At 53.6% G+C, this 25,056-nt stretch overlaps 1 protein-coding gene across 1 annotated transcript; it reads right to left on the minus strand.

Moving 5' to 3' along the window:
- Positions 1-5,832: 5,832 nt before the first annotated feature.
- On the minus strand, positions 5,833-23,537 carry DAPP1 (dual adaptor of phosphotyrosine and 3-phosphoinositides 1). Its single transcript, XM_078597310.1, has 9 exons — positions 23,276-23,537; positions 20,400-20,516; positions 19,741-19,877; positions 17,608-17,738; positions 13,661-13,708; positions 12,675-12,737; positions 10,650-10,735; positions 9,331-9,418; positions 5,833-7,245 (listed from the first exon to the last, which is right to left on the minus strand). The coding sequence occupies exons 1-9, from the start codon at positions 23,311-23,313 to the stop codon at positions 7,198-7,200; spliced, it is 756 nt and encodes a 251-aa protein (XP_078453436.1). The 5' UTR covers positions 23,314-23,537; the 3' UTR covers positions 5,833-7,197.
- Positions 23,538-25,056: the final 1,519 nt, after the last annotated feature.

Consider the following 25,056-nt stretch of genomic DNA (forward strand, 5'->3'; position numbering starts at 1 on the left):
TAAAATCTGAAGACGCTGCACAACAATCGTTGGCACATTACTGGGAAAGGAGGCACAGTCTTCGTTTCGTGAACAGAAAGAGCCGCGTGGGAGCATCGGCAGGAGAGGTAATGAAGGTGCTAAGCCTGGACGTGAGTACGGCGCATGGAGCCGACAGCACGGATGAATGGGGGAAGAATGCAGTTCCAGATTTGGAGGAGTGCCCTTCCAGCGAACTTGACTGAATTTTTCGATGGAATCGTAATAGTTCAGTCCATCAGCCTATGGGCCTTCCGTACCAATGTTGGTATCTACGGATAAAAGACGCCTTACAAATGTAAAATATTGTTATTTAAGCAAGCTGGACCGGTTTCGACTTTCAGATTCTCATCAAAAGAACCGTTCCCCCTTTGAAACGTCAACGCACTTCAGTGCGCATCATTCTCAACTTCCGGGCCGCATTTGAATTTATTCACACCCCGAGGTCTGGATTTAGTTGAGCGAGACAAATATTGCCAGCCAGTCACCGCCACCCCCAACGACAATCGCCACTGCCTCAGTATCTGTTTCTCTCCGTGTGTACTGTTCGTCTGCGTCTCTCTCTCTCTCTCTGTCGCCGTCTCTGTCACTCCGTGTCTCTCTCTGTGTCTCGGTCTGTGTGTGGCCCCGTGTTTGTCTTCTCGGTGAATCTGTTGTAGGAGCGGTGGCGCAGTGGTTCACGCGCTGCGCGACGGACCCCACCTCCCGATTTCGATTCCCGCTCACGAACACCAACACCATTGACGATTATTTGAACCGGTCTTGGGCCTGCCCTAGGTCGACTCAGCCTCAAATGAGTACCTGCTGCAGTATGTAAACATCGCTACTGGGGAGATAAATGCGGTCGGGCGTGGGACTGGCCACCCACCACCTCGTGTGCTAGCCAACAGCTCTTTCCCCAACAGTCTGTTCAGTCGATACGATGCATATTTGTCCACAAAATTTAATTCTCACTCAAATATCTTTGTGCAGGATGCATCTCAGTGCGTGTCTCTCTGCGCGTGGCCCGCTTAGCGCTGAGACAACTCCGCCCAACCCAACACCAATCCAGCTCATACTTCACCCCGTGGCCATGCCGGGCCGGTTAAACCGTCGGACAGGTGAGCTCCTGACGCGCCACGTGTCTCAGGTACGCGGTTCGGTCTCGCGTCGCCGCCTGGGGGTTACGAATCGCGACACGTGGGAGAGCCACCGAGACCTATACTGTACGTACCGTACCCCCCTCCCCCCACACCACGCGCCCCTCCCCACAACACCCCCTCCCTTCGCCTCCCCACCACAACACACACAGGTGCGCCGTACACGCGCCCGCCCAGGTGAGGAGTCTTACCTGCGGCTCATTGCGCGGTGATCGTGGCCGTTTGGGGGTCTGCGGGTGGGGGTGAGGAGGGGCGGGTTGGAGGGGGGTTGGGAGTGGAGGTGCACACACACACACCTGTACCGCAGGGTACACACACACACACACACCTGTACCGCAGGGTACAGGTGTGTGTGTGTGTGCGAGACGAGCAATAACTCAGAACCTTATCACGTGACGCCGCGGGCTCCTCCTGGAGGCAGAGCGGGTAGAGTTCGTGGCTCCAGGTTGAGGAGGGCTCCAGGAATTCCACTCCGAGTTTTTGGATTCTCAGGGACCGCGTCGCGGGTGGATTCGCTGATCGTAATGGCGAGGCGTCGTGCGATGACGATGATTGCGTGAAGTGATGCCGATTACAGATTCTTGGGGCGCCGCTGTGGCGAGTTGTCAACAAGCTTCGCTGGTGAAGAGCCGAGTTGTGTTTAGCTTGTTTGCCTTCCTCGCACCTCCGATGAAGCACGGTTGGCTACGTACGGTGCAAAAGAAGTTCGACATATATACATACATGATTGTATATTCATGAAGATTGTAGATTCATGATGATGATTGCAGATTCTTAATGATGATTGTAGTTTCTTAATGATGATTGAGGATTCTTAATGATGATTGTTTATTCGTGATTATGATGATTGCAGCTCCCCAAGTTTCCCTGGGGAAATGCGAGCGCCCGTCTGGTGCAGAACGCGTTGACGATGAAGCCAGCAGTTTCTCAGTGGGTCTCTATATGAGTCGGTGGGTCTCTATGTGAATCTGTGCTTCTCTGTATACGTCTCTGTGAGTCGATGGGTCTCTATGTGAGTCTTTGGGTTTCTGTGTGAGTATGCCATTCTATGGGTCTCTGTGTAAGTACCCCATATAGGTCTCTATATGAGTCTGGGTCTCTATGTAAGTCTAAAGTATTCGTGCCATTCTGTGGGTCCCCCGTGTGAATATCTGCGAGTCGATGGGTCTCTGTGTGAGTCGATGGGTCTCTGTGTGAGTCGATGTATGGGTCTCTACGTTCGCAGTCTACGGGTCTCTGTAACGAGGCAATGGGTCTCTTTGCAAGTCTGTAAATCTCCCTGGAGGAGAAATATATACATTCTCAACTGTTTTGTTATTTTACCAGGTAAGGCCCAAAGAGCAGTATAAAAAAAAATCGGAAGCGATCTGGCCACAAATGATAGGTCAACGAAGTGGCTTGTCATGTGTAACTGTATCGTAGCCAAATACTTCAAACGCACGTTTCTAAATGTGGAGGGAAAAAGCGGAGGACCCGGAGAAAAATCCACGCGACCACAGAGAGAGAGAGAGAGACCGCAAACTCCAAATATACAGCAAGCATCAGGGTCGGGATCGAACCCACCACCTCCTGCATGCCAGGCGAGGTAGTTAACATCTCCTAGGCACCGCGGCGCCCTAAAGCGCTGACGACAACGAATGCACCGCCAGCGCATTCCACTTCCTCGGTGACTCCCCCCCCCCCGTGCACGCGTCACCGCCTGAGAATGCAGAGCCCCGAGGTGGACTTTGCAGCCTCCTCAACCTGGAGCCACGAGGCGATCCTGGCCGTCGAGCGATGGGGGTTGGTGGTGAGGGGGGGGGACGGAATGGGGGGTGAGTGCTGGTCAGGGGGGGAGGGTGGGGAGAACGGGGAGGGGGGGGGGTTTGGGGGCTGGGCTCTGCGCGGGGCCCCCACGCCGAACAATCGCGGATCCTCGCCTCGTCAGCGATTTTGATCGCGATTGTGCGCGCGCGGCAGATGGCGGCGCACGGCACGGGGATGAATATTAATGCGTTAATTAGAGCTCGCGGGGGGGGGGGGGGCGACTCGGCGCTGGAACTACTGACGCAGTGGGGACACGAACTGCCCTCCCACCTCTTCATCACAATCCCAAAGCCCCCCCTCCTCTACGCCCCCCGGGGCAAAGCTTCACCCCCGGATTGGACCCGCGTGGGGCTTGGGGTGAAGTAATCGGGGATCAAACGTTGGTGACCCCCCCCCTCACTCCACTGCCCCCTCTGCAGCCCCCCCCCCCCACCCTCTCTGGTCAGCGACGCCGAGAAGCGAACGCGACGTGGAGAGAGGCGACGAGATGGGGGCGAGAGGTGCGGGCTCGTAAGTGATTGGGGCTAGGGCTAGCAAGATCGGACAAGTTGGTAGAGTTGGATCAGTGGCAGGGCTAGAACTAGTTAATGGTTGCTTAGTTTGGTTAAGATCGTTTGCAGAGCTATTGCTATTGACTGGTGGGATATCGTCAGATTGTGTTATGCCTCGTCCTTGTGGCTGCGTGACCAGCTGGTTATGGATGAGTTCTCGTGGCTGGCTCGGGTTCGTCCTATCGAGTTAGGTTCGTGGCATGGTTGCTAGTTGTCTAGGGTTATGGTCAGTCGAAGAAGGGCTCGGATCTGGTTGCAAAGCCTCGTGCTGATGACGGATTTGGGCGAGTTCCTTTGGGCTCGTACTCGACGATGATTGGCAGTTGTTTAGTGTTCGGCAGTAGGGATAGCACTAGTGGCTGGCTGCGGCTAATCGGCGACGGTAACTCGTGAGGCCTGTGACGAAGTGACGAGTTGGATGATCTTTTTCTTCTTCTTGGTTCTTTCGGTAAAGTCACGTAGAAGGGAAATAATAAAATAATACAAATAAAACATAATAAAGTAATATTAAAATAATATTATTTCCCTTCTACGTGACTTTACCGAAAGAACCAAGAAGATGAATCCCTGCAGTCACGAAAGCTTTAAATCGAGAGTTGGATGATGTTCGGAGCTTCGCAATCCCCTCCTCGTCTCGGCGCGTGGCCTCCGTGTTGGCGTGTCGCTCACGGCGCCACCCCGCGGTCTGTGTCGCCACCTGGCGGCGCGCCGCGGTACTGACTCGGGCGGCGTCACCCCCCCCCCCCACCGCGTGCGTGATCACGACGAGTCACACCACCACGTGATGCGACGAATCGTCACAATTAATGGGAATTGAATTTCGATTTGAAGCTTTCGTGACTGCAGGGATTCATCTTCTTGGTTCTTTCGGTAAAGTCACGTAGAAGGGAAATAAAAAAAAATACAAATAAAACAGAATACAAATGTTTTAATAAAATTTATAATAAAATAATACAAAATAAAACATAATACAAATGTTATTATGTTTTTTTTTATTTTTTTTATTATTTCCCTTCTACGTGACTTTACCGAAAGAAGCAAGAAGATAATGGAAATTGGTTTGATTAGATATTCGATGTTTTCTTTTCATTTCGTTTTTTGTACTGTTTGCTCGACGTGTACTTGGAAGCGTGTCATTTGTACCGGCCGACCATAATCGCATATGATACAAAATGAATATTTCCCATGACTTCGTAAATCCACTGCTGGATGAAGGCCTCGACAAGCCTTGTCGTTCGCGTGGCGACTGTTGGAGCAACAACTTGACCCGGCTGGCCACGAGTGCGAGTCGGGGTGGGGGAGGCGGGGGGGATTAGAGCTGCGCGGGTCGCCTCGTCAACTCTGGCACTCGCCACGGAATGGCAGCCGTGGGCAGGAAACAAACTCACCACACAGCACACACACAGCATACACACAGCACACGCACAGCATACACGCACAGCATACAGCACACACACAGCACACACACAGCATACACCACACACACAGCACACACACAGCATACACACAGCACACGCACAGCATACACGCACAGCATACAGCACACACACAGCACACACACAGCATACACCACACACACAGCACACACACAAAGCATACAGCACACACACAGCACACACACAGGATACACCACACACACAGCACACACACCACATCACACACACCACATCACACACACCACATCACACACACCACACACACCACATCACACACACCACACACACCACATCACACACACCACACACACCACACCACACACACCACACCACACACACCACACGAGACGGGAAACTCGCGACTCGGGTCGTTTAAAAATGTCGATTATTAAACTCGATGCACATCAACAATACAAGAACTAAAATAGTACAACAAACAATTACACAACAAACACAATAATAAGCAACAATAACAACACGCAATACAAATAACAACAAACAACACAATCATAAACAATAACAAACGACACAAACTTCAACAATAACAACACAATCATAAACAACAACAAACGGAACAACAACAATAACAAACACAATCATAAACAACAACAAACGGAACAACAACAATAACAACACAAGAATAAACAACAACAAACGGAACAACAACAATAACAACACAAGAATAAACAACAACAAACGAAAAAACAACAACAACCGCGACGCCATCCGCGTCCAGGAGCGCGCGCTCCAACCCGGATAAATACAGTGCGTACAGTAGAGAGGAACGTTCCTATGCCGGGAGCCGAAGATGCCCCCACTCAGCCCCCCCACCGCCCCCCAGCCCCCACGCGCCCCCCTCCCCCACCGCCCCCCAGCCCCCCACGCGCCTCTCCACCCCCAGACTCGCCCCCCATGTAGCGGCAGGAGCCTCGTGACAAGGAGCCATGCGACGCAGCGTGGGTCTCCTGGATGAACGCTTACAGAGTGAGTGCGTGGTGCACAGAGTGCGTGGTGTACAGAGTGAGTGAGTGGTGTACAGAGTGAGTGAGTGGCATAGGTGGGACAAAGTCATTGTTATGCAAGTCCAAGTCGAGTCGCAAGTCATCAAATTCATGACTCGAGTCTGACTCGAGTCCAAGTCACATGACTCGAGTCCACATCTCATAGGTGGGACAAAGTCATTGTTATGCAAGTCCAAGTCGAGTCGCAAGTCATCAAATTCATGACTCGAGTCTGACTCGAGTCCAAGTCACATAACTCGAGTCCACATCTCATAGGTGGGACAAAGTCATTGTTATGCAAGTCCAAGTCGAGTCGCAAGTCATCAAATTCATGACTCGAGTCTGACTCGAGTCCAAGTCACATGACTCGAGTCCACACCTCTGGTGAGTGGTGTACAGAGTGAGTGGTGCACAGAGTGAGTGAGTGGTGTACAGAGTGAGTGCGTGGTGCCGCTCGCCAGCGGACCCAACCGCGAGTGGAAACACACAAACACACACACACACAAACACACACACACACAAACACACACACACTAACACACACACACTAACACACACACAAACACACACACACACATACACTAACACACACACAAACACACACACTAACACACGCAAACACACACACAAACACACACTTAACACAAACAACAAAACTATCAACGCGAGAACAGGCTCGGCCCCGACTGGGAGTCCAACCCGTGTGGTTGAGGGTGCGTGGCCAGGTCCAAAGCAGTCGAGTCCGCGGGTCGCTGCTCTCTTGGCTGACCGAGTCCCCCTAGGTCGGCGCCACTCCAAGTAGACCCCTCAGGGGGTTCCCCAATCCCCTTCGCCCCCTCCCCGTGGCGAATGGTCTCCCCGAAGGCGTGGCGGGGAAGTGTTCATCTGTCCAGGCGTTCATCTGCCCTGGTGTTCAACACCTCGGGTGTTCTGTCCAGGTGATCGCTTACCCGGGTGTTCACCTCCAAAGATGTTCACCTTCACAGATGTTCGCCTACAAGGATGTTCAACGGCTTAGATGTTCGCCTACAAAGATGTTCACCAGCTCAGATGTTCACCTACAAAGATGTTCACCAGCTCAGATGTTCACCTACAAAGATGTTCACCTACAAAGATGTTCACCTTCACAGATGTTCGCCTACAAGGATGCTCACCGGCTTAGATGTTCACCTACAAAGATGATCAGCAGCTCAGATGTTCACCTTCCTAGATGTTCACCTACAAGGTGAATGTGTAGAATGTGCACCTACACGGTTTTGGTTTTCCGCAGCAACCTTTGTTTCTGTTCTTGATTCTGCCGATCAAACACACAACACGCGCACAAAGATAAAGATCCCCAATTTAGCCTGCATACATTGTTTGGGGCAAGTGTCGTTAGCACCGATGAAGGCCGGCACGGCACACGAGGACGTGGTTTGGACAACACCACACCCGGCCGCCTTTGTCTCCCAATGTACTGATGTTTACACACCGCATTAGGTAACTCGGATAATCGCTTGCCACTGATGTTGGCCGAAATTGAAGCCAGGTGGCCAGTTTAGTAGCACAGTGCGCTAACCACTCCGCCCTCACTTCACTTTACACGCGCACCACTTTACACACACCGACGCACACATGTACAACAACAACAACCGCCGCTCGCCACTAAGTGGCGGTGTCGTCATCACGGCGCTTGTGCCAGGCTAGGTGCACCTTGAGGCCATGTGAAGTGAGGAAGGCTCGCTGGCAGGTCATGGGACAAACCCAGCAGGTGCCATGGGTTGACCGACTGAGATTACGGGCAGATACACCATCTGTGATGCCCACTGTGCCAACTTGCTGCGTTTTAGCCGCCCGGCGCTCCGCTCATTGTTGTGAGCGTCGCTCCTCCGCCCTCCATTGATAATGGAGGGCGACTGCCTCCAACTGCCCATCAGCGTCCTTCATGAGCCTCCTCCTCCACAGAGGCCGATCTTGATACCGCTGGTACCAGTCTTTGGCAAGTCCACTCAGTTCCACATCCTCCTGTACCGCATTAGTCCATCTCTTCAGCAGCCCGTGTGGTGCCCGTCTACTACCCCCTCTATCTGGCCAAACAGAAGCTGCGGTGGCCACAGGAGCTCAATGATGCATCAGCACCACCCAATCATCGATCATTCATTCAATCAAAAGTAACTGGCAGCACCCCACCTATTGCCATCCTTAAGAGAAAGAATGGCGCTCCGCTCTCCGACCCTCAGGAACAGGGTTTTGAGCATTCCGTGAGGTGAAGCCACTCGGCTCAAATTCCATGGGGCAAGGCGATGTGGACCCGTTTGGGGCTGCCGTGCCGCAAATACCGGAGGAAGTAGCCACTTCCTGGCTGGCTGATGTGCACGTCCATACATGCGCGCACAGATGCATTTACACAAAGACACAGACGTCCCGCATAGCCTTGACAGACTGTTCGGTCAAGTGAAGGGCATGCACAGCACACGAGGGGATGGGTGGCGAGCACCACGCCTCACCGCCTTCGTCTCACCAGTGCTGATGTTGGTGCTGGTAGCACATTCACACAAACGCACAAACGCACACATGTATTCACACGCACACACACACACATGTATTCGCACGCAAGGGGAAGTGCGAGTCAGAGGAGCCTGACTGCACATGGGTGACCGCAGCAGTGCCAGGCTGCGTGTGGTGGCGACTCCCGTAGCAATGGTAATCAGTAAGACGCGGCTCATCTATCCAGCAGAGGCACGCTGAGTCGCAGGACTCTTTTTCAAGAGGAGCTTGCTGCTGCTGCTCCATTGGGTCTTTATCGAAAGATGTTTCCAGCCAATGAATGGTGAGTTCGTGTTGATTATACCACGTGGGAGGAAACCGGAGCGCCCGGAAAAAACCCCACACAGAGCGCGAGGGGGCAACGCTCTATCCCCGTACAGATGTAAACAGACGTCGATTAGTCGACTTCTTGTACTGCCTTCTCCTGGAAAGACAGGATATGGCACTCCCTCGACACTGACGGGTTGGGAGATGCACATAGATCTGTGTGACCCACCAACCCTCAGTGCCTCCACAGTGCTGGATGACAGGCCACGTGCACAGCCACCACTACCTGGCGAGATGGGACTCGGGGGGGGGGGGGGGTGCGTGTGGGAGCGGTGGTGCAGCGGTTACCGCACTGCGCTACAGACCCTGATACCCGAGTTCGATTCACGTTCACGGCCACCATCAGTGACGATCTTCTGAACCGGTCAAGGGCCTCCTCTATGTCGACTCGGCCTCAAATTAGCGTGTAAACATCGCCACTCGGGATACAAAGGCGGCCTTCGTAGGTGCTCGCTAGCAGCACTTTGCCCCAAACAGAGCGCTCGAGGGGGATCTTTGTCTTTGTGCCTCTGTGCGTGCCACTCACCATCTTCCAGCGCAGGAGCTTGATCCACTCGTCAGCCTCCAGCGCGTTCTTGGCGCACAGGAAGAACGTCCTCTCCGGGAACACGAGGCTGGGGGACAGCGGCACGAGCGTGGGGTGGAAGGTGACGGGGTGGAAGGTGACGACGGGGTGTGGGGGGGGGGGTCACGTTGACACTCGGGAAGCACTCGATACGCTCCTCGTCAGTAGCGCTTCTGTGGCCTCAGAAGGAGACATTTATCAGAGGCGACGTTTCGAGGGGCAATCTGATTTCGTTCACATTCAGGCGGCCAAGCCCAGAGAAGCCGCGGCAGGAGCAGCTGAGCTGCGTGTCGCTGCGATGTCTGCGTCGTGTTTGCGGTGAGTCCATTGGCGTCGCTGTTGTACGTCCTGTGCTGCGTGAGCAGAGTCGCACACGACCGCAGAGGCAATGGTCCTTCCTCGTAGCACGAACCATGGCTACGTGGTGTTTGCTTCCTGTGCTCGTGCACCACTGCCAACGCAGCAGCAGCAGCAGCACCAAATACTTTGACGCAAGTGGTGGCGATGGTGTACCTGGTACAATTGATGATGATGATGATGGTGGTGGTGAAAATGCTGATGATGATAGTAGTGGTGTTGATGGTGGTGATAGTGAGTAGTGATGAAGATTGTAGGTGATAATGACGGTGATCCTCATGGAATCGATTACAATGACGACGACGATGATGTTGTAGCAAGCCCCTCTTCGAGTCCAGCGTCTCGTTATTAGTGAGTGTGTGTTGGTGAGTGAGTGTGTGTGTGTTGGTGAGTGCGTGTTGGTGAGTGTGTGTTGGCGAGTGAGTGTGTGTGTGTTGGTGAGTGTGTGTTGGTGAGTGTGTGTTGGCGAGTGAGTGTGTGTTTGGTGAGTGTGTTTGGTGACAGAGTGTGTGTTGGTTAGTGTGTGTGTATTGGTGAGTGTGTGTGTGTGTTGGTGAGTGTGTATTGGTGAGTGTGTGTTGGTGAGTGTGTGCTGGTGAGTGAGTGTTGGTGAGTGTGTGTTGGTTAGTGTGTATTGGTGAGTGTGTGTGTTGGTGAGTGTGTGTGTGTGTTGGTGAGTGTGTATTGGTGAGTGTGTGTGTTGGTGAGTGTGTGTGTGTTGGTGAGTGAGTGTGTGTTGGTGAGTGTGTATTGGTGAGTGTGTGTGTTGGTGAGTGTGTGTGTGTGTTTGTGAGTGAGTGTGTGTGTGTTGGTGAGTGTGTATTGGTGAGTGTGTGTGTTGGTGAGTGTGTGTGTTGGTGAGTGTGTGTGTGTTGGTGAGTGTGCTGGTGAGTGAGAGGGCGAGAGGCACGTTGGATCCTCACCAGAAGCAGTTCACCTTCTCGCGGCTGTAGTCGAACTGCACCGCCGTGCACCGGCTCAGGTCCAGGGCTTTGATTGGCTCCTTGTCCTGGTCACGGGTCCCACCACAAGAAAACCAGACCACGTGGTGGTGGTGGTGGTGTTGGTGTTGTTGTTGGTGTTTCGGAAAATAACAACAACAACAACCAACAGCAACAGCCTCCACCAGCACCAGCTGAGTCAGCCGAAAAATGTCACTCATCGCAGCCCCACTGTAAACGTGGCCCCTGCCGTCGCTACCGAGATAGTAACTTTGTTGTTAATTCCCCTGACACCGTGCGCTGATGCAAACGACTTCCTGGTGCCATAGTCCAATGTTTAAAAGTAGAACGAGAGGCGCACTCATGCCGTGGTTTAATGTGAACCTGCCCATGGCACCGTGGTTTGATGTGAACTACCCATGGCACCGTGGTTTAGTGTGAACTACCCATGGCACCGTGGTTTAATGTGAACCTACCCATGGCACCGTGGTTTTATGTGAACCTACCCATGGCACCGTGGTTTGATGTGAACCTACCCATGGCACCGTGGTTTAATGTGAACTACCCATGGCACCGTGGTTTAGTGTGAACTACCCATGGCACCGTGGTTTAGTGTGAACTACCCATGGCACCGTGGTTTAGTGTGAACTACCCATGGCACCGTGGTTTAGTGTGAACTACCCATGGTACCGTGGTTTAGTGTGAACCTACCCATGGCATCGTGGTTTAGTGTGAACTACCCATGGCACCGTGGTTTAATGTGAACTACCCATGGTACCGTGGTTTAATGTGAACTACCCATGGCACCGTGGTTTATTAAATGGCATGGAGCCCGATGCCATCACTGGCCTCGTGGCACCGGCATAGAGGAGCCCTGGTATCAAGGCCGAATGCAAAACGACACCAAGTATGTGGTTAGAACTTCACTTGGGTCCTCGGTGTGGTTAAAGAGTAGGGGGCTGAGGGGAACAATAGTGGGGGAGGGGGGGGTTGGTGGGGGAAGGAGAATGATTCCCGCACACCTCCTCATCACAGAGTCTGTGCTTAGACTGGAGGAGGACTCCGATGAGCTACGAAGCTTTTACACAGATGTCCACTCGGTTCACAGGCGTCCATGTCAAATGTGACTCCCCCCTCCAATCCATCTCGCACCCCCCCCCCCCCCCAGAGCCGCGACACGCGTCTCTTCACGCGCCAATATAATTCCCCCCCGCCCCCCATCAAGCGCCCCCCCCCCCCCATCAAGTGCCCCCCCAGCCCTTCAACCTTGAACGTCTTCAACCCCCACCCGACTTCCCCATCCCCTTTCAACCTTGAACCCGCAACCACCCTCATCCATAAACCACCACCCCCCCCCCCTCTCTTAGCCCCTACCCAGGTGTGGGAGACACGCGCGCGCGTGTCGTAAGGTTCGGCGAAAACGGTGACTCGTGTGCGTGCGTGTGTGTCTGTGTGTGTGTCTGTGTGTGTGTATGTGTGTGTGTCTGTGTGTGTGTCTGTGTGTGTGTGTGTGTCTGTGTGTGTGTGTCTGTGTGTGTGTGTCTGTGTGTGTGTGTGTCTGTGTGTGCGTGTGGGGAGTTGTAGTGTAGCGGTTAGCGCGCTGCGCTATGAACCCGGCGACACGGGTTCGATTCCCGCTCGCGGCCAACACCAGTGACGATTATCTGAACCGGTCCCGGACCTCCCCTAGGTCGACTCAACCTTAAATGAGTACCTGGTGTGGTGTGTAATCATCGCCACCAGGGAGACAAAAGTGGCCCGGGCGTGGTGCTGGCCACCCACCCCCTCGTGTACAGTACCGACCTTCATATGTTGCTTGCTAACAGCACTTGCCCCAACAGTCTGTTAAAGCTATACGGGAGGTCTTTGTGTGTTTGTATACACGTGTGTACACACGTGTGTAACATGTGTACACACGTGTGTACACAGCAGCATCTACCCCGCCAGTCTGCATCTCGGCGTATGGAGGGGGTTCTGCTTGAGTCTGGCCTCAGGCTCGCGAGTTACCTTCCTGTCCTTGAAGTACTTGAGCTCGTTCCTCTGCAGCGTAAACCAGCGGCGCTTCCACGTCTGTCACACAGACCACGGGGAGAGCAAAGGCAAAGGTCCCCCGTGTAGCCTTCAACAGACCCTTGGGACGTGTTCCGTTATGAAGGGAGGCACGGCGCACCAAGTGTTAGGTGGCCGCAGCGCTGGTGTTTACACAACGCACCAAGTTCACATGTCAGGGGCTATTGGTCGTGGGCGATAATGGAACTCGGGTCGTGCAAAGCAGAGCACCCATCACCTTCACCTGCCCCCCTCCTCCCACTACCCCCCTCCTCCCAGTACCCCCCCCCCCCCCCACCATTCCCTTTCTCCCTGCCCCCCTCCAGCCCCGATCCACTCCCTCCAGGCCCTCGGCACTACTCAGGGCCGTGCCACATGGGACAGTGCGTAGGGACAAACAAATGCAACCGAAGATTGACAATGGGATTGACGATGGGATTGACGATGGGATTGACAATGGGATTGACAATGGGATTGACAATGGTCTGTTAGGGAATCGTGAATATCGCAGGAGCAGAGAATCTCGGCTGTCAGTGCCAACCGATAACATCGTGTTGCTGTGTGTATAGTGTTATTGACGAACGTGTTGAGTTTTCTTTTGTGCAATATAACCTTCATAATAACAATGTAGATGTATTAATATTGTACTAATTATTAAAAGTATAAATCCCGCTGGCAATCTACTGCTGGATGAAGGAACCTCAAAGCAAAAAGAGCGGAGTTATTTTTCAGAGAACAATTAACATAAAACAACTAAATACATTCGTTGATAATACCGCTAGTGTGTGGCCTTACAGTGATATTTTTTTATATGAAAAGCGACCCTTCTGCATATCACGTGAATGGAACTAAACAGAGCGGCGATGTCCGTCAGCAAAGGGCCTCCGCTGGCGGGCGGACCTGGGTGCGGGGTTGAACCCATTGGGTAGATGGTGGTCGCTCACCTTGACGCGGCTGCCCTGTTTGGTGAGGAATCCCTCCTTCGTCCCCACCTGGGTTGAGGGTAGAGGCAGGGATGGACATAAACAAAGGAGTCATTCTCCTCTGCTACCCCCCCCCCCGCCCCCAAGTCTCCCCCCACACCCCCATCCCCTTTCCCCACCCACAGTGAGGCGGCCCAGCTGCAGAGCGCCTGCCACTCGTTGCAGAGGTCCACAGTTCGAGCCCAGTGGCCGCCCTGATTAACATTGCAGGGTGTCATAGTGCAGGGTGCGATAGCCGTAACACCACGACGCGCCGTCCACTCAGACTCACAGTGGGATTTAAAGATCCCCCCGCCCCCCCTGGCGTGAAGATTCCACATTCATCACCACCCCCCTCCCCCCTTTACTGGAAGACGACTCTGACTCCAGGTCACTCTTGCAAATGAGACTCATCGTGGTCTCTTTGGGGAGATGTTAACTCCCTCGCCTGGTATACAGTCGTGGGTTCCATCGTGACTCTGATGCCTGCTGCTGCTGCTGTAGATTTGAAGTTTGCATTTTCTCCCCGGGGTCGCGTGGATCTTCCTCCGAGTCGACCGCTTTCTCCCTCGACATTTAGAATCATGCGTCTGGAGTATTTGGCTGCTTTACGTTTCCACGCGAAAAGCCACTTCGTTGAACTATCATTTGTGGCCAGGTGGCTTCTGAAAAAGACCCACATGGCTCAGTGGGCCTTCCGTGGTAAAACAAAATATAGTTTAGTTCATATTTTGGATTGACCATTCATTAGTATTGTGTATTGTATTATATTATTGTGTATTGTATTATATTATTGTGTATTGTATTATACTATTGTGTATTGCATTGTATTATTGTGTATTGTATTATATTATTGTGTATTGTATTATATTATTGTGTATTGTATTGTATTATTGTGTATTGTATTATATTATTGTGTATTGTATTATATCATTGTGTATTGTGTTATAAACAATTGCGTACACGTGTGAATAGCGTGCTTCAGTGTGGGCACGTGCATCTATATGGATGAGGCTCTGTCACGTGACTGGCTTGGCAGCTTTGTTTCCCATTAAACGGGGGCTGAGACTCGCAGAAGGTGAACGGGAGAGAGACCCCGCGAGTGGAAAGGGGTCGAGACCTCGCGGTCTCGGCTCACGTCGCGTCCACAAGAGATAAAGACACAGATCCCCCGTGTAGCCTGTAGCAGACTGTCGGGGCAAGTGCTGATAGTGAGCACCTATAAAGGTCAGCACAGCACACGAGGAGGTGGGTGGCCAGAACCAGACCCGGCCTCCTTTGTTCCCCGAGTGGCGATGTTTACACACCTCGCCAGATACAGTATTGATTTGAGGCTGAGTCTACCAAGTAGACTTGGTAGACTCAGAGCCGGTTCAAATATTTGCGGGGATCGTAGTGGAGCGCGTGAACCGCAACTCGGCCGCTCGCAACTCCTCACCCGGTCACTCCCTCACCCTCACCTCCATCACCAACACCTCCCTCACCTCCCTCACCCTCACCTCCCTCACCCTCCCCTCCATCACCAACACGTCCCTCACGCCCCTCGCTCTCACCTCCCTCACCCTCACCTCCATCACCAACACGTCCCTCACCCTCACCTCCCTCACCCTCAGCTCCCTCACCCGGTCACTCCCTCACCCTCACCCCCCTCACCTCCCTCACCTCCCTCACCCTCACCTCCCTCACCCTCACCTCCCTCGCCCTCACCTCCCTCACCCTCACCTCCCTCACCCTCACCTCCCTCACCCTCACCTCCCTCGCCCTCACCTCCCTCGCCCACACTCCAACATTCGCCAAGCCCTCACCCCCCCCCCCCCCCCGGTGAGGGCTGTGGGTTTACGGCGTTTGCGGGAAGTGGAGCAGAAAACGAATTGGCGTCAGTGAGTGAGTGAGAGTTAGCGTGCCCCGTTCCGGCCTTCACAGGTGCTCGCTAGCAGCACTTGCTCCTACAGTCTGTGAAGGCTATACGGGGGGTATTTGTTTTTATTCGTGAGTGTGTGAGTTAGCGAGCGAGTGTGCGCGTGATTTAGTGAGTCCGTGAGAATGTGAGTGATTGTGAGTGAGTGAATGGTTTCGTGAGCGGTAAAAATGTCGAGTGGAGAGTGAGTGTGTTAATGAGTCATTGAGTGTATGAGTGAGTGAGTGTGTGAGTGTGTGAGTGAGTGTGTTCGTAAGTTAGTGTGTGAGTGAGTGTGTGTGAGTATGAGTGTCTTAGTGAGTGTGTGAGTAAGGAGCGACCCTCACAACAACGACCGGAGGGTCGGGTGGTTAAAGCACAGCAAGTTGGCACAGTAGGGGGCACAGGTGGTGCATCGGCCACTCATCTCAGTCAACACTTCACGTGGCCTCAACGTGCACTTAGCCTGGCACAAGCGCCGTGGTGACGTCACCGCCACTTAGTGGCGAATTGTTGTTGAGTGAGTGAGCGTGCGGGCGCGTGTGTGATTTCATTCGTGCGTATGCATGTAAGTGCATTAGTGAGTGTGTGAGTGTGTGTGTGAGTGAGTGTGTGGGTGAGTGAGTGTGTGTGTGAGGGAGTGTGTGGGTGAGTGTGTGGGCGAGTGTGTGAGTGAATGTGTGGGTGGGTGAGTGAGTGTGTGAGTGAGTGTGTGGGCGAGTGTGTGAGTGAGCTAGTGAGTGGATGCATGAGTTAGTGTGAGAGTGAGCTCTTAAGTGCGTCGGTTAATGAGTGCGCAGGTGAGGCAGTGGGTGGGTGGGAGAGTGCGCGCGAGTTTAGTGAGTGCACGAGTGATTGCGTGATTGCGTGCATGAGTGAGTTAATGAGTGAGTGCGTGCGTGAGTTAATGAGTGAGTGAGAGCGCGCGAGTGCGCGCGCAGAGCCTTAATTAATCCTGCCCCGGCAGACGGGTGCTCCGTGAACGTGCATCGATCGAGAGCAGAGTGTGTGTGGGGGATGACAGGTTTCTCACAGGGGGAGGGGGAAGCCCCCCCCCCCGCCCCACCACCCCCCACCCCCTCCATGCCCCTTACCCCTCCCTGCGTTCGACCCTGAAGCTCCACGGCCACGCATGATGAGATTCTGTACGGCATCGCTTTGTTTTGCGTTGGACGGGTGTGCTCTAGTTACATGGCCGTGCCCTCGCCAATAACGTCTGGCAATCCAGCAGAGTTAGTTTAACACAATCATAAACCCTGCAGACGAATCAGCGGATGTCGACACAGGGCCAGATTTTTGCATGTCTTGAAACATCGCTGCTGCAATGATGGGTGATGCAAGTGTGTAATAGAAATATTTTTTTAGATTTAGTATAATGCGACGATTTGTGTGCTTAATAATTTCGTTACCTATCGCTTAGTTTACACAGACTGTCGGGGAATTAATAAGATATTCGTTGTTGTTCGCGAGCTGAGTGCTCACTATTCTCTGCTTGTGTACGGTGGCAGTCGCCATGCGGCTCAGGAGCTCCACGATTCCACGTCGAGGGCTGCTGCTGCTGCTGGCCACGGCGATAGAGGGCTTCAGCAGAGAGAGAGAGAGACAGAGTTTGTGTCGCTGTTCCTCCTCCTCCTCCCCCGTTGAAGGAGCGCAGATCACGGCGGGTTCACTCTGCAGTCCGTAGCTCGGCTGACATGGCCACAGCCCCAGGGTTGGGGATTGCTTTTAATATATCTCTATGGGTTGCTATAGGTCTCTATGTGTCTCTATGGGTTGCTATGGGTCACTATGTGTCTCTATGGGTTGCTATGGGTATCTATGTATCTCTCTGTGTATCTGTGTGTCTCTATGAGTCTATATGTATCTCTATGGGTATCTGTGTGTCTCTATGAGTCTCTATGTATCTCTATGAGTCTCTATGTATCTCTATGGGTATATGTGTGTCTCTATGGGTATCTGTGTATCTCTATGTATCTCTATGTATCTCTATGAGTCTCTATGAGTCTCGATGTGTATCTGTGGCGTTACGCACGGAGGAGGCGTACGTGGGGACGTCATCGATGGTGCGCCCCGAGCGCATCGCCGTGTGCACGATGATGGGGTCATAGAAGGAGGGCTCCGCCACCTCCCGCGGGAACGGGAACCGGAGGCTGATCAGGCCTCCTGCACAACGAGGGGGGAGGGAGGGGGGGAGAGGGGCACGTGGGCTGGGCGCCGTCGAGAGCACGCGGACCCCGAGAGAGTTGCCGTGGCCCGGTGGGGCGCGAACGAACGCGTGCCGTGCACTTGCGCCGGTCTCAAGCGGATCGGCTGGTTTGTGTCAGCCAGCCAATCGCGCCACCGCACTGCAGGTCGGAGGCTGACACACCCACCCACGCACGCACTCACACATTCACCCACGCACGCACTCACATTCACCAGCCCACGCACGCACTCACACAGTCACCAGCCCACGCACGCACTCACAGTCACCAGCCCACGCACGCACTCACAGTCACCAGCCCACGCACGCACTCACACAGTCACCAGCCCACGCACGCACTCACACAGTCACCAGCCCACGCACGCACTCACACAGTCACTAGCCCACGCACGCACTCACACAGTCACCAGCCCACGCACGCACTCACACAGTCACCAGCCCACGCACGCACTTACACAGTCACCAGCCCACGCACGCACTCACAGTCACCAGCCCACGCACGCACTCACACAGTCACTAGCCCACACACGCACTCATACACTCACCCACGCACACACTCACTCACACATTCGCCCACGCACTCACAGTCACCAGCCCACGCACGCACTCACACAGTCACCAGCCCACGCACGCACTTACACAGTCACCAGCCCACGCACGCACTCACAGTCACCAGCCCACGCACGCACTCACACAGTCACTAGCCCACACACGCACTCATACACTCACCCACGCACGCACTCACTTACACATTCACCCACGCACACACTCACTCACACATTCGCCCACGCACGCACTCACATTCACCCACCCACGCACGCACTCACACATTCACCAGCCCAGGCACGCACTCATACACTCACCCACGCACACACGCACTCACACAGTCACCCACCCATGCACGCACGCACCCGCTCACTCACCACGTTGCAGGTCACAACAACAGACTCACCCACTCACTCGCACACACTCACCCATTCACCCACTCACCACACTGCAGGTCACAACAACCGACTCACCGACTCACTCACACGCACTCACCAATTCAGCCTCACACGCACTCACCCACTCTCCACACCCCAACGATCTGGCCCACCCCACAGTGTGAATGGGTACGGCACAGGGAGTGGATCGGCAGGTCGCGTGCAGTGGTGGGGTAGAGTGTGGGTACGTCCACCTCTTCCAACACGTCTGGTCAGTGTGGAAGAGTAGACCAAATTCCGCTCTTATAGTTGTCTCTAGTGAAGGCCTTTCCACGACCAGTGGCGTGAGCAGGCAATTGCAGCGCCGCACCTTTATCCTTGCAGTGAGAGAACACTAAAAGATGTATCTATTTATTTATCTATTACGTACTTCTCTATCCGGGAGAGCCACGCTGAGTCAAACGACTCTTTTTCAGGACGGTGCTGGCGCTACATTTTTTTCAAATTTATTTAAAGATGTTTTCAGAAAATTTACGATGAGTTGTGTTGTTTGTTATTCGCGTGGGAGTGAACCGGAGCACCCGGAGAAAAGCATGCACGAGAGGGGGCAACCCTCTATCCCCGTACGGATGGAAACAGATGGCGATTAGTCCGCGTGCTGTACCGCCTTCTCCTGGCGAGCCAGGAGTTTGGCACCTCCTCGAGAGCCACGGGAAAAGGAGTTTCACGACACTTTGCGCGTTGATCAGTGCTGGGTTCGATAGCCACGAGCTGCCACATTGACGCTCACCAGCGCCGTCTTGCTCCTGCTCTTGACGCGTTACAAATGCATTTAGCGGCGAGCAGTAGGGCGCTGCTTAGCGCTACAAAGCCAGAAGTGACCCGAGTTCGATTCCCACTCACGACCAATAATAATACTGATATTCATTTGGGGGCGAGGGGCATTACACCGCCCCCCCCGCCCCCCCCCCCCCCGGCTGGCTACTGAAGAACGCGGGCACCGTGGGGGGCGGGGTTGGTGGGGTGGTGGAGCGCTGACCGGTCTCGCTCCCCAGGATGGGCTCGTTGGCGAGGTGATCGGCGAACTCCTTGACCGTGGGGAAGATGGTGAAGCCGAAGGAGAAGCCCCGAGTCTCGCTCCAGCTCACCTGGAAATTCCTCACCGAGTCCTTGGACCTGGCGAGCGGGGGGCGGGGGGCGGGGAGCCGTGGGTGCGGTGATGGTGGCGGTGGGGCATGGAATATGGGATAATTGTGGTGATGGTGGTGGATGGATTAATGATTACGACTGAAATGGTGAACGCTTAATGATGTTTATTGTCGGTGATGATGGTCGTCATGGATGGATTGATGAATGATTATTTATTGAAGATGATGATAAGGGATGGGTGGCTTGGTGATGATTGATGATGGGGTTACTACGTCGGTGTGCTAGACATGCTGGTTTGCTATGGGTGCACGATGCAGCGTGCGCTATGCGGCAGTGCTATGCGGCAGTGCTACACAGGCGTGCTGTTTAGGGTGTGCTGCGCAGAATGTTACGTCGGGTGTTGTGTGCAATGGGTGTGGTGCAGTCGCTGCTATGCAGAGTGAAGTATACAGGGAGGCGAAGCGACAGTGTTCTATGGGGGGCACCACACAGGGTGTCGGGTACAGGGAACGTCCCGTGGGGGGTGCTGTGGGTTGGCTCTGCGCTCACCTGGCCCCCAACACGAACTGCCCGTCCAGCCCCCGCCTGAACAGGTAGCTCCCGTCCTGCCCGTTCTGCATCAGCATCGCCTCGGCCACGTGGCGGGACATGGTGCCGTGGTACCACCTGCGGCATGCGGGCACAGCGGGATGGGGGGGGGAGTGAGGTGACGGGGGAAGGGGCGGTGGGGGGGGCACGAGTCTGTGGGGCTGTAGTGCCCCCCAGGTCTATCGCTGGGGAAGAGGCCTCTGGGAGTCGAGAGACACGTGACGTGCAGGCCGAGTTGGAGTTGGTGGAGAGTGATGCTGGGGAGGGCGACTTCCTGTGGGCCCCCTTGGCTACTCCACACGGAGCCATCGGCTATCCCACGAGCTGCTCTCATTAATCCCATACACGTGACGTAAAGATCCCCCATATAGCCTTCAGCAGACTGTAGGGGCAAGTGCTGTTCGCGAGGAGCACCTGTGAAGGCCGGGACGGCACACAGCGGGGTGGGTGGCCAATACCACTCCCGGCCGCCTTTGTATCTCATTTAAGGCTGAGTCGACCTATGAGAGGCCCAGGGGCCGGCTCAGACAAGCGTCACTGGTGTTGGCCGTGAGCGGGAATCGAACCCGGGTCGCTGGGTTAGTGGGGCAGCGTAGCGCTAACCCCTGCACCACCGCTCCCCACTGCACGTGACAGGCACTCACACACACAACACACCTGGCACACACACACACACCACCTGGCACACACACACACCACCTAGCACTCACACACGAGGCCAAACGAACACTCATTCATTCGCAGGATCCTCCTGAAAACAAATAGAGAGGCTCAAGACTTGTTGTTGATATGATTATTAAAACGCTCTAAAATAAAATCACTTGTACCGCGCGTCCTTTCAATTGCCTGTAAACGCATACTTTAAATCCGCGTACATCACCTGCTCGGCTTGACATGAGGGTTTGAAACATTGACATTTACCCACACAAGCAGCGTGAAAACAAACGAAAGCGCACCAACAATGACGGAGAGCTGCATTCTTAGCATTGCGCGAATTAAACAGGACGAGCGAGATCACGTTGGACGACTCAAGTGCATACCTCTGCAAAACGTGAGATGGTGTGGGCACGCAAGACACGCGGGTCGCTGGAAGGAACGGACTGACTAACTGACTAACTAACTGACTGACTGACTAACTGACTAACTAACTGACCAGCTGATTAACTGACTGACTAACTGACTGACTAACTGACTAACTGACTAACTAACTGACTAACTGACTAACTAACTGACCAGCTGATTAACTGACTGACTAACTGACTGACTAACTGACTAACTGACTAACTAACTGACTAACTGGCTGACTAAGTGACTAACTGATTAACTGACTGACTAACAGACTAACTGACTGACTAATTGACTGACTAACTGACTAACTGATTAACTGACTAACTGACTGACTAACTGACTAACTGACTGACTAACTAACTGACTTACTGACTGACTAACTGACTGACTAACTGACTGACCAACTGACTGACTAACTGACAGACTAACTGACAGACTAACTGACTGACTAACTAACTGACTGACTGACTAACTGACTGACAAACTGACTGACTAACTGATTGACTAGCTGACTAACTGACTGGCTGACTGACTAACTAACTGACTAACTAACTAACTAACTAACTGACTAACTAACTGACTGACTAACTGACAGACTAACTGACTGACTGACTGACTGCCTAACTGACTGACTGACTAACTGACTGACTGACTGACTGACTAACTGACTAACTGACTAACTGACTAACTAACTGACCAACTAACTGACTAACTGGCTGACTAACTGGCTGACTAACTGACTAACTGATTAACTGACTGACTAACAGACTAACTGACTGACTAATTGACTGACTAACTGACTAACTGATTAACTGACTAACTGACTGACTAACTGATTAACTGACTAACTGACTGACTAACTAACTGATTTACTGACTGACTAACTGACTGACTAACTGACTGACCAACTGACTGACTAACTGACAGACTAACTAACAGACTAACTGACTGACTAACTAACTGACTGACTGACTAACTGACTGACTAACTGACTAACTGATTGACTAGCTGACTAACTGACTGGCTGACTGACTAACTAACTGACTAACTAACTGACTAACTAACTGACTAACTGACAGACTAACTGACAGACTAACTGACTAACTGACTGCCTAACTGACTGACTGACTAACTGACTGACTGACTAACTGACTGACTGACTGACTGACTGACTGACTAACTGACTGACTAACTGACTGACTAACTGACTATCTGACTAACTGACTAACTAACTAACAGACTAACTGATTAACTAACTGACTAACTAACTGACTAACTGACAGGAACCGCGCACGAGAGAACGTCCCGACGCCCGCCCGCCCATCGCCCGAGACGGGAGGCGTGAACGTGGCCCGTGTGGAGAGGCCGAGCGGCTCGTGACATCGCGAGGCCTTGAGACGTGGCCAGGCGACGTCTTAGGGGGTGTCCCCTTCGTCCGCCAGTGGGCAGATCGGGGCCGGCGATAAATGATGGATTAAGTATGTTGAACTTCTATCGCACCGTACGTAGCCAACCGTGCTAGTGATGGGTGATTATGATGATGATGGCGATTTTAAACCGCGCGTTGTGTTTCATGCGCGCCCAGTGACCAAAGGTCGCCCGCGAGCTCCGATCCGCGAAGGAGACAGAGGCCAGATCCGGACAGCGCATGGCGCGCGGGGCAAACACGAGATCGCAAACACAGGAGGAGGAGGGGGGGGGGGGCGAGACGGGAGGGTGGGGTGGAGGGAATCCACGGGTGGAGGCAGGGAGAAATGTCCAGGACTCACTGCAAGGTGGACAGCTCCTTCTCCACGCTGGTCCCCATCGTCCCCTCCTCTTCCTAGTCGCCTCGTCGTTACACCGCGCATCTCCTCCCCATGGCGCTCGTCAGGAGTGGCGGCTCGCTCGGGGTCGCGTCCAGACGGACACGGCGCGACTCACGACTGTACCACAGCTCCAGAAGCAGCAGCAGCAGCAGCGGCGGCGGCGTGCAGTGTTGGAGGTGGCTGTGGTTGAGGTCTCTCTCGCTCGCTCTGTGGGTCAACGCGGACTTCAGACCGGGCGTGTGCACGTCCGAGGGCGCGTCCGAGGCGATTGGTCCCCGGTGGATGCCACCCCCCACTCAGCCCCTCCCCTCTGCCACTTGTGCGGTCAGCTGATTGTGGTGACGGTGATCATGATCATGGTGATGGTCACGAGGATTTTAAAGAATCCATCTCATCCTGCTGATGCGGCTGAGATTCAGCCAATAGTGGTTATCATGGTGGTGATGGTGGTAGCGATGGTGGTCGTGATATGATAGTGATGATGACTGTGGTGGTGGTGGTGGTGATGATGATAATGATAATAAGGATGAGAATGATGATGCTCGCCGTGGTGATGATGATGGCAATAATGATGGTGGTGGTGGTGGTGGAGGAGGCAATGTTGGTGGTGGTTGTGGCGGTAACGATGGTGGTGGTGTTGATGATGATGATGGTTGTGACATCATAACTCCACCTGTAAAACATCTATTTACCGCAGCTGCTGCTGAAACCTTCCTCCACGCTTGAATCACATCCAGAATCGACTACGGCGACTCTCCTCTCTGACCAATCCACTCGAGGATCCAACGTCACCGCCAGACTTCTCACCCACACCCCGAATCCTCCCAATCCATCCACCGGCTTGAACATCCAATTCTGGGTTTACTTCAAGATCCTCCATGTACTCAACCCCTACCTCTCGCTCCTCTCTCATCTCACTCTACTCCCCTCCACGCACTCTCCTACCTCTCATTTCACTCTCCTCCCCTCCTCGCACTCTCCTACCTCTCATCTCACTCTCCTCCCCTCCTCGCACTCTCCTACCTCTCACCTCTCATCTCACTCCACTCCCCTCCACGCACTCTCCTTCCTCTCCCATCTCGTCTCACTCTACTCCCCTCCACGCACTCTCCTACCTCTCCCCTCTCATCTCACTCCACTCCCCTCCACGCACTCTCCTACCTCTCCCCTCTCATCTCACTCCACTCCCCTCCACACACTCTCCTACCTCTCCCCTCTCGTCTGACTCTACTCCCCTCCACGCCGCTCTCCGTTCTATCAACGGTGGCTTTCTGTGGAATCTCCCAGGTCAACCTGCTCAGCAACAGGCCCAATGTGTTTTTCATTCTCTTGTTAATGTGCCCGTGACCATTTCTCCGAATACCCTTCGCTCACTTGCACAGGAAACCCACGTCCCGATGTTTCCGCGCCACGTCCGAGATATTGCCCTGCAGTCCAAACGTTAGATCTTCCTCTTTCACACGCCTGGTGGCTCACACACAATGCCCATAGTTGATGCCGTCTTAAGATGCAGTCGGATTCCGACGTGATGTAAGCCTCTCTATGGAAATTATATTGTACATAACTCAAAATAATCACAAGCGTTTTCGTGGAGAATAGAAATAACCTATGAGCAGATGTCTGCTTCTCACGTGCGCCTGTTTTGCATGAACAGACAAATAACTCGTTAATGGTGTTACTTGTATTCTCCACAACGACGCCAACGATGAGTATGTTGAGTTAAGTTGTTACTTTATACATTG

The sequence above is a fragment of the Lampetra planeri genome, chromosome 9, assembly GCF_965212315.1.
Source record: "Lampetra planeri chromosome 9, kcLamPlan1.2.h2, whole genome shotgun sequence".
Classification (NCBI taxonomy): Eukaryota; Metazoa; Chordata; class Hyperoartia; order Petromyzontiformes; family Petromyzontidae; genus Lampetra; species Lampetra planeri.

Coding starts and splice junctions, on each gene's coding strand:
- DAPP1 (XM_078597310.1), bottom strand. CDS start 23,313: ATGGGGACCAGCGTGGAGAAGGAGCTGTCCACCTTGCA. Junction 12,738..13,660: donor AACAGGGCAGCCGCGTCAAG/GTGAGCGACCAC, acceptor TCTGTGTGACAG/ACGTGGAAGCGCCGCTGGTT. Junction 9,419..10,649: donor GAGAAGGTGAACTGCTTCTG/GTGAGGATCCAA, acceptor GCTGTCCCCCAG/CCTCGTGTTCCCGGAGAGGA.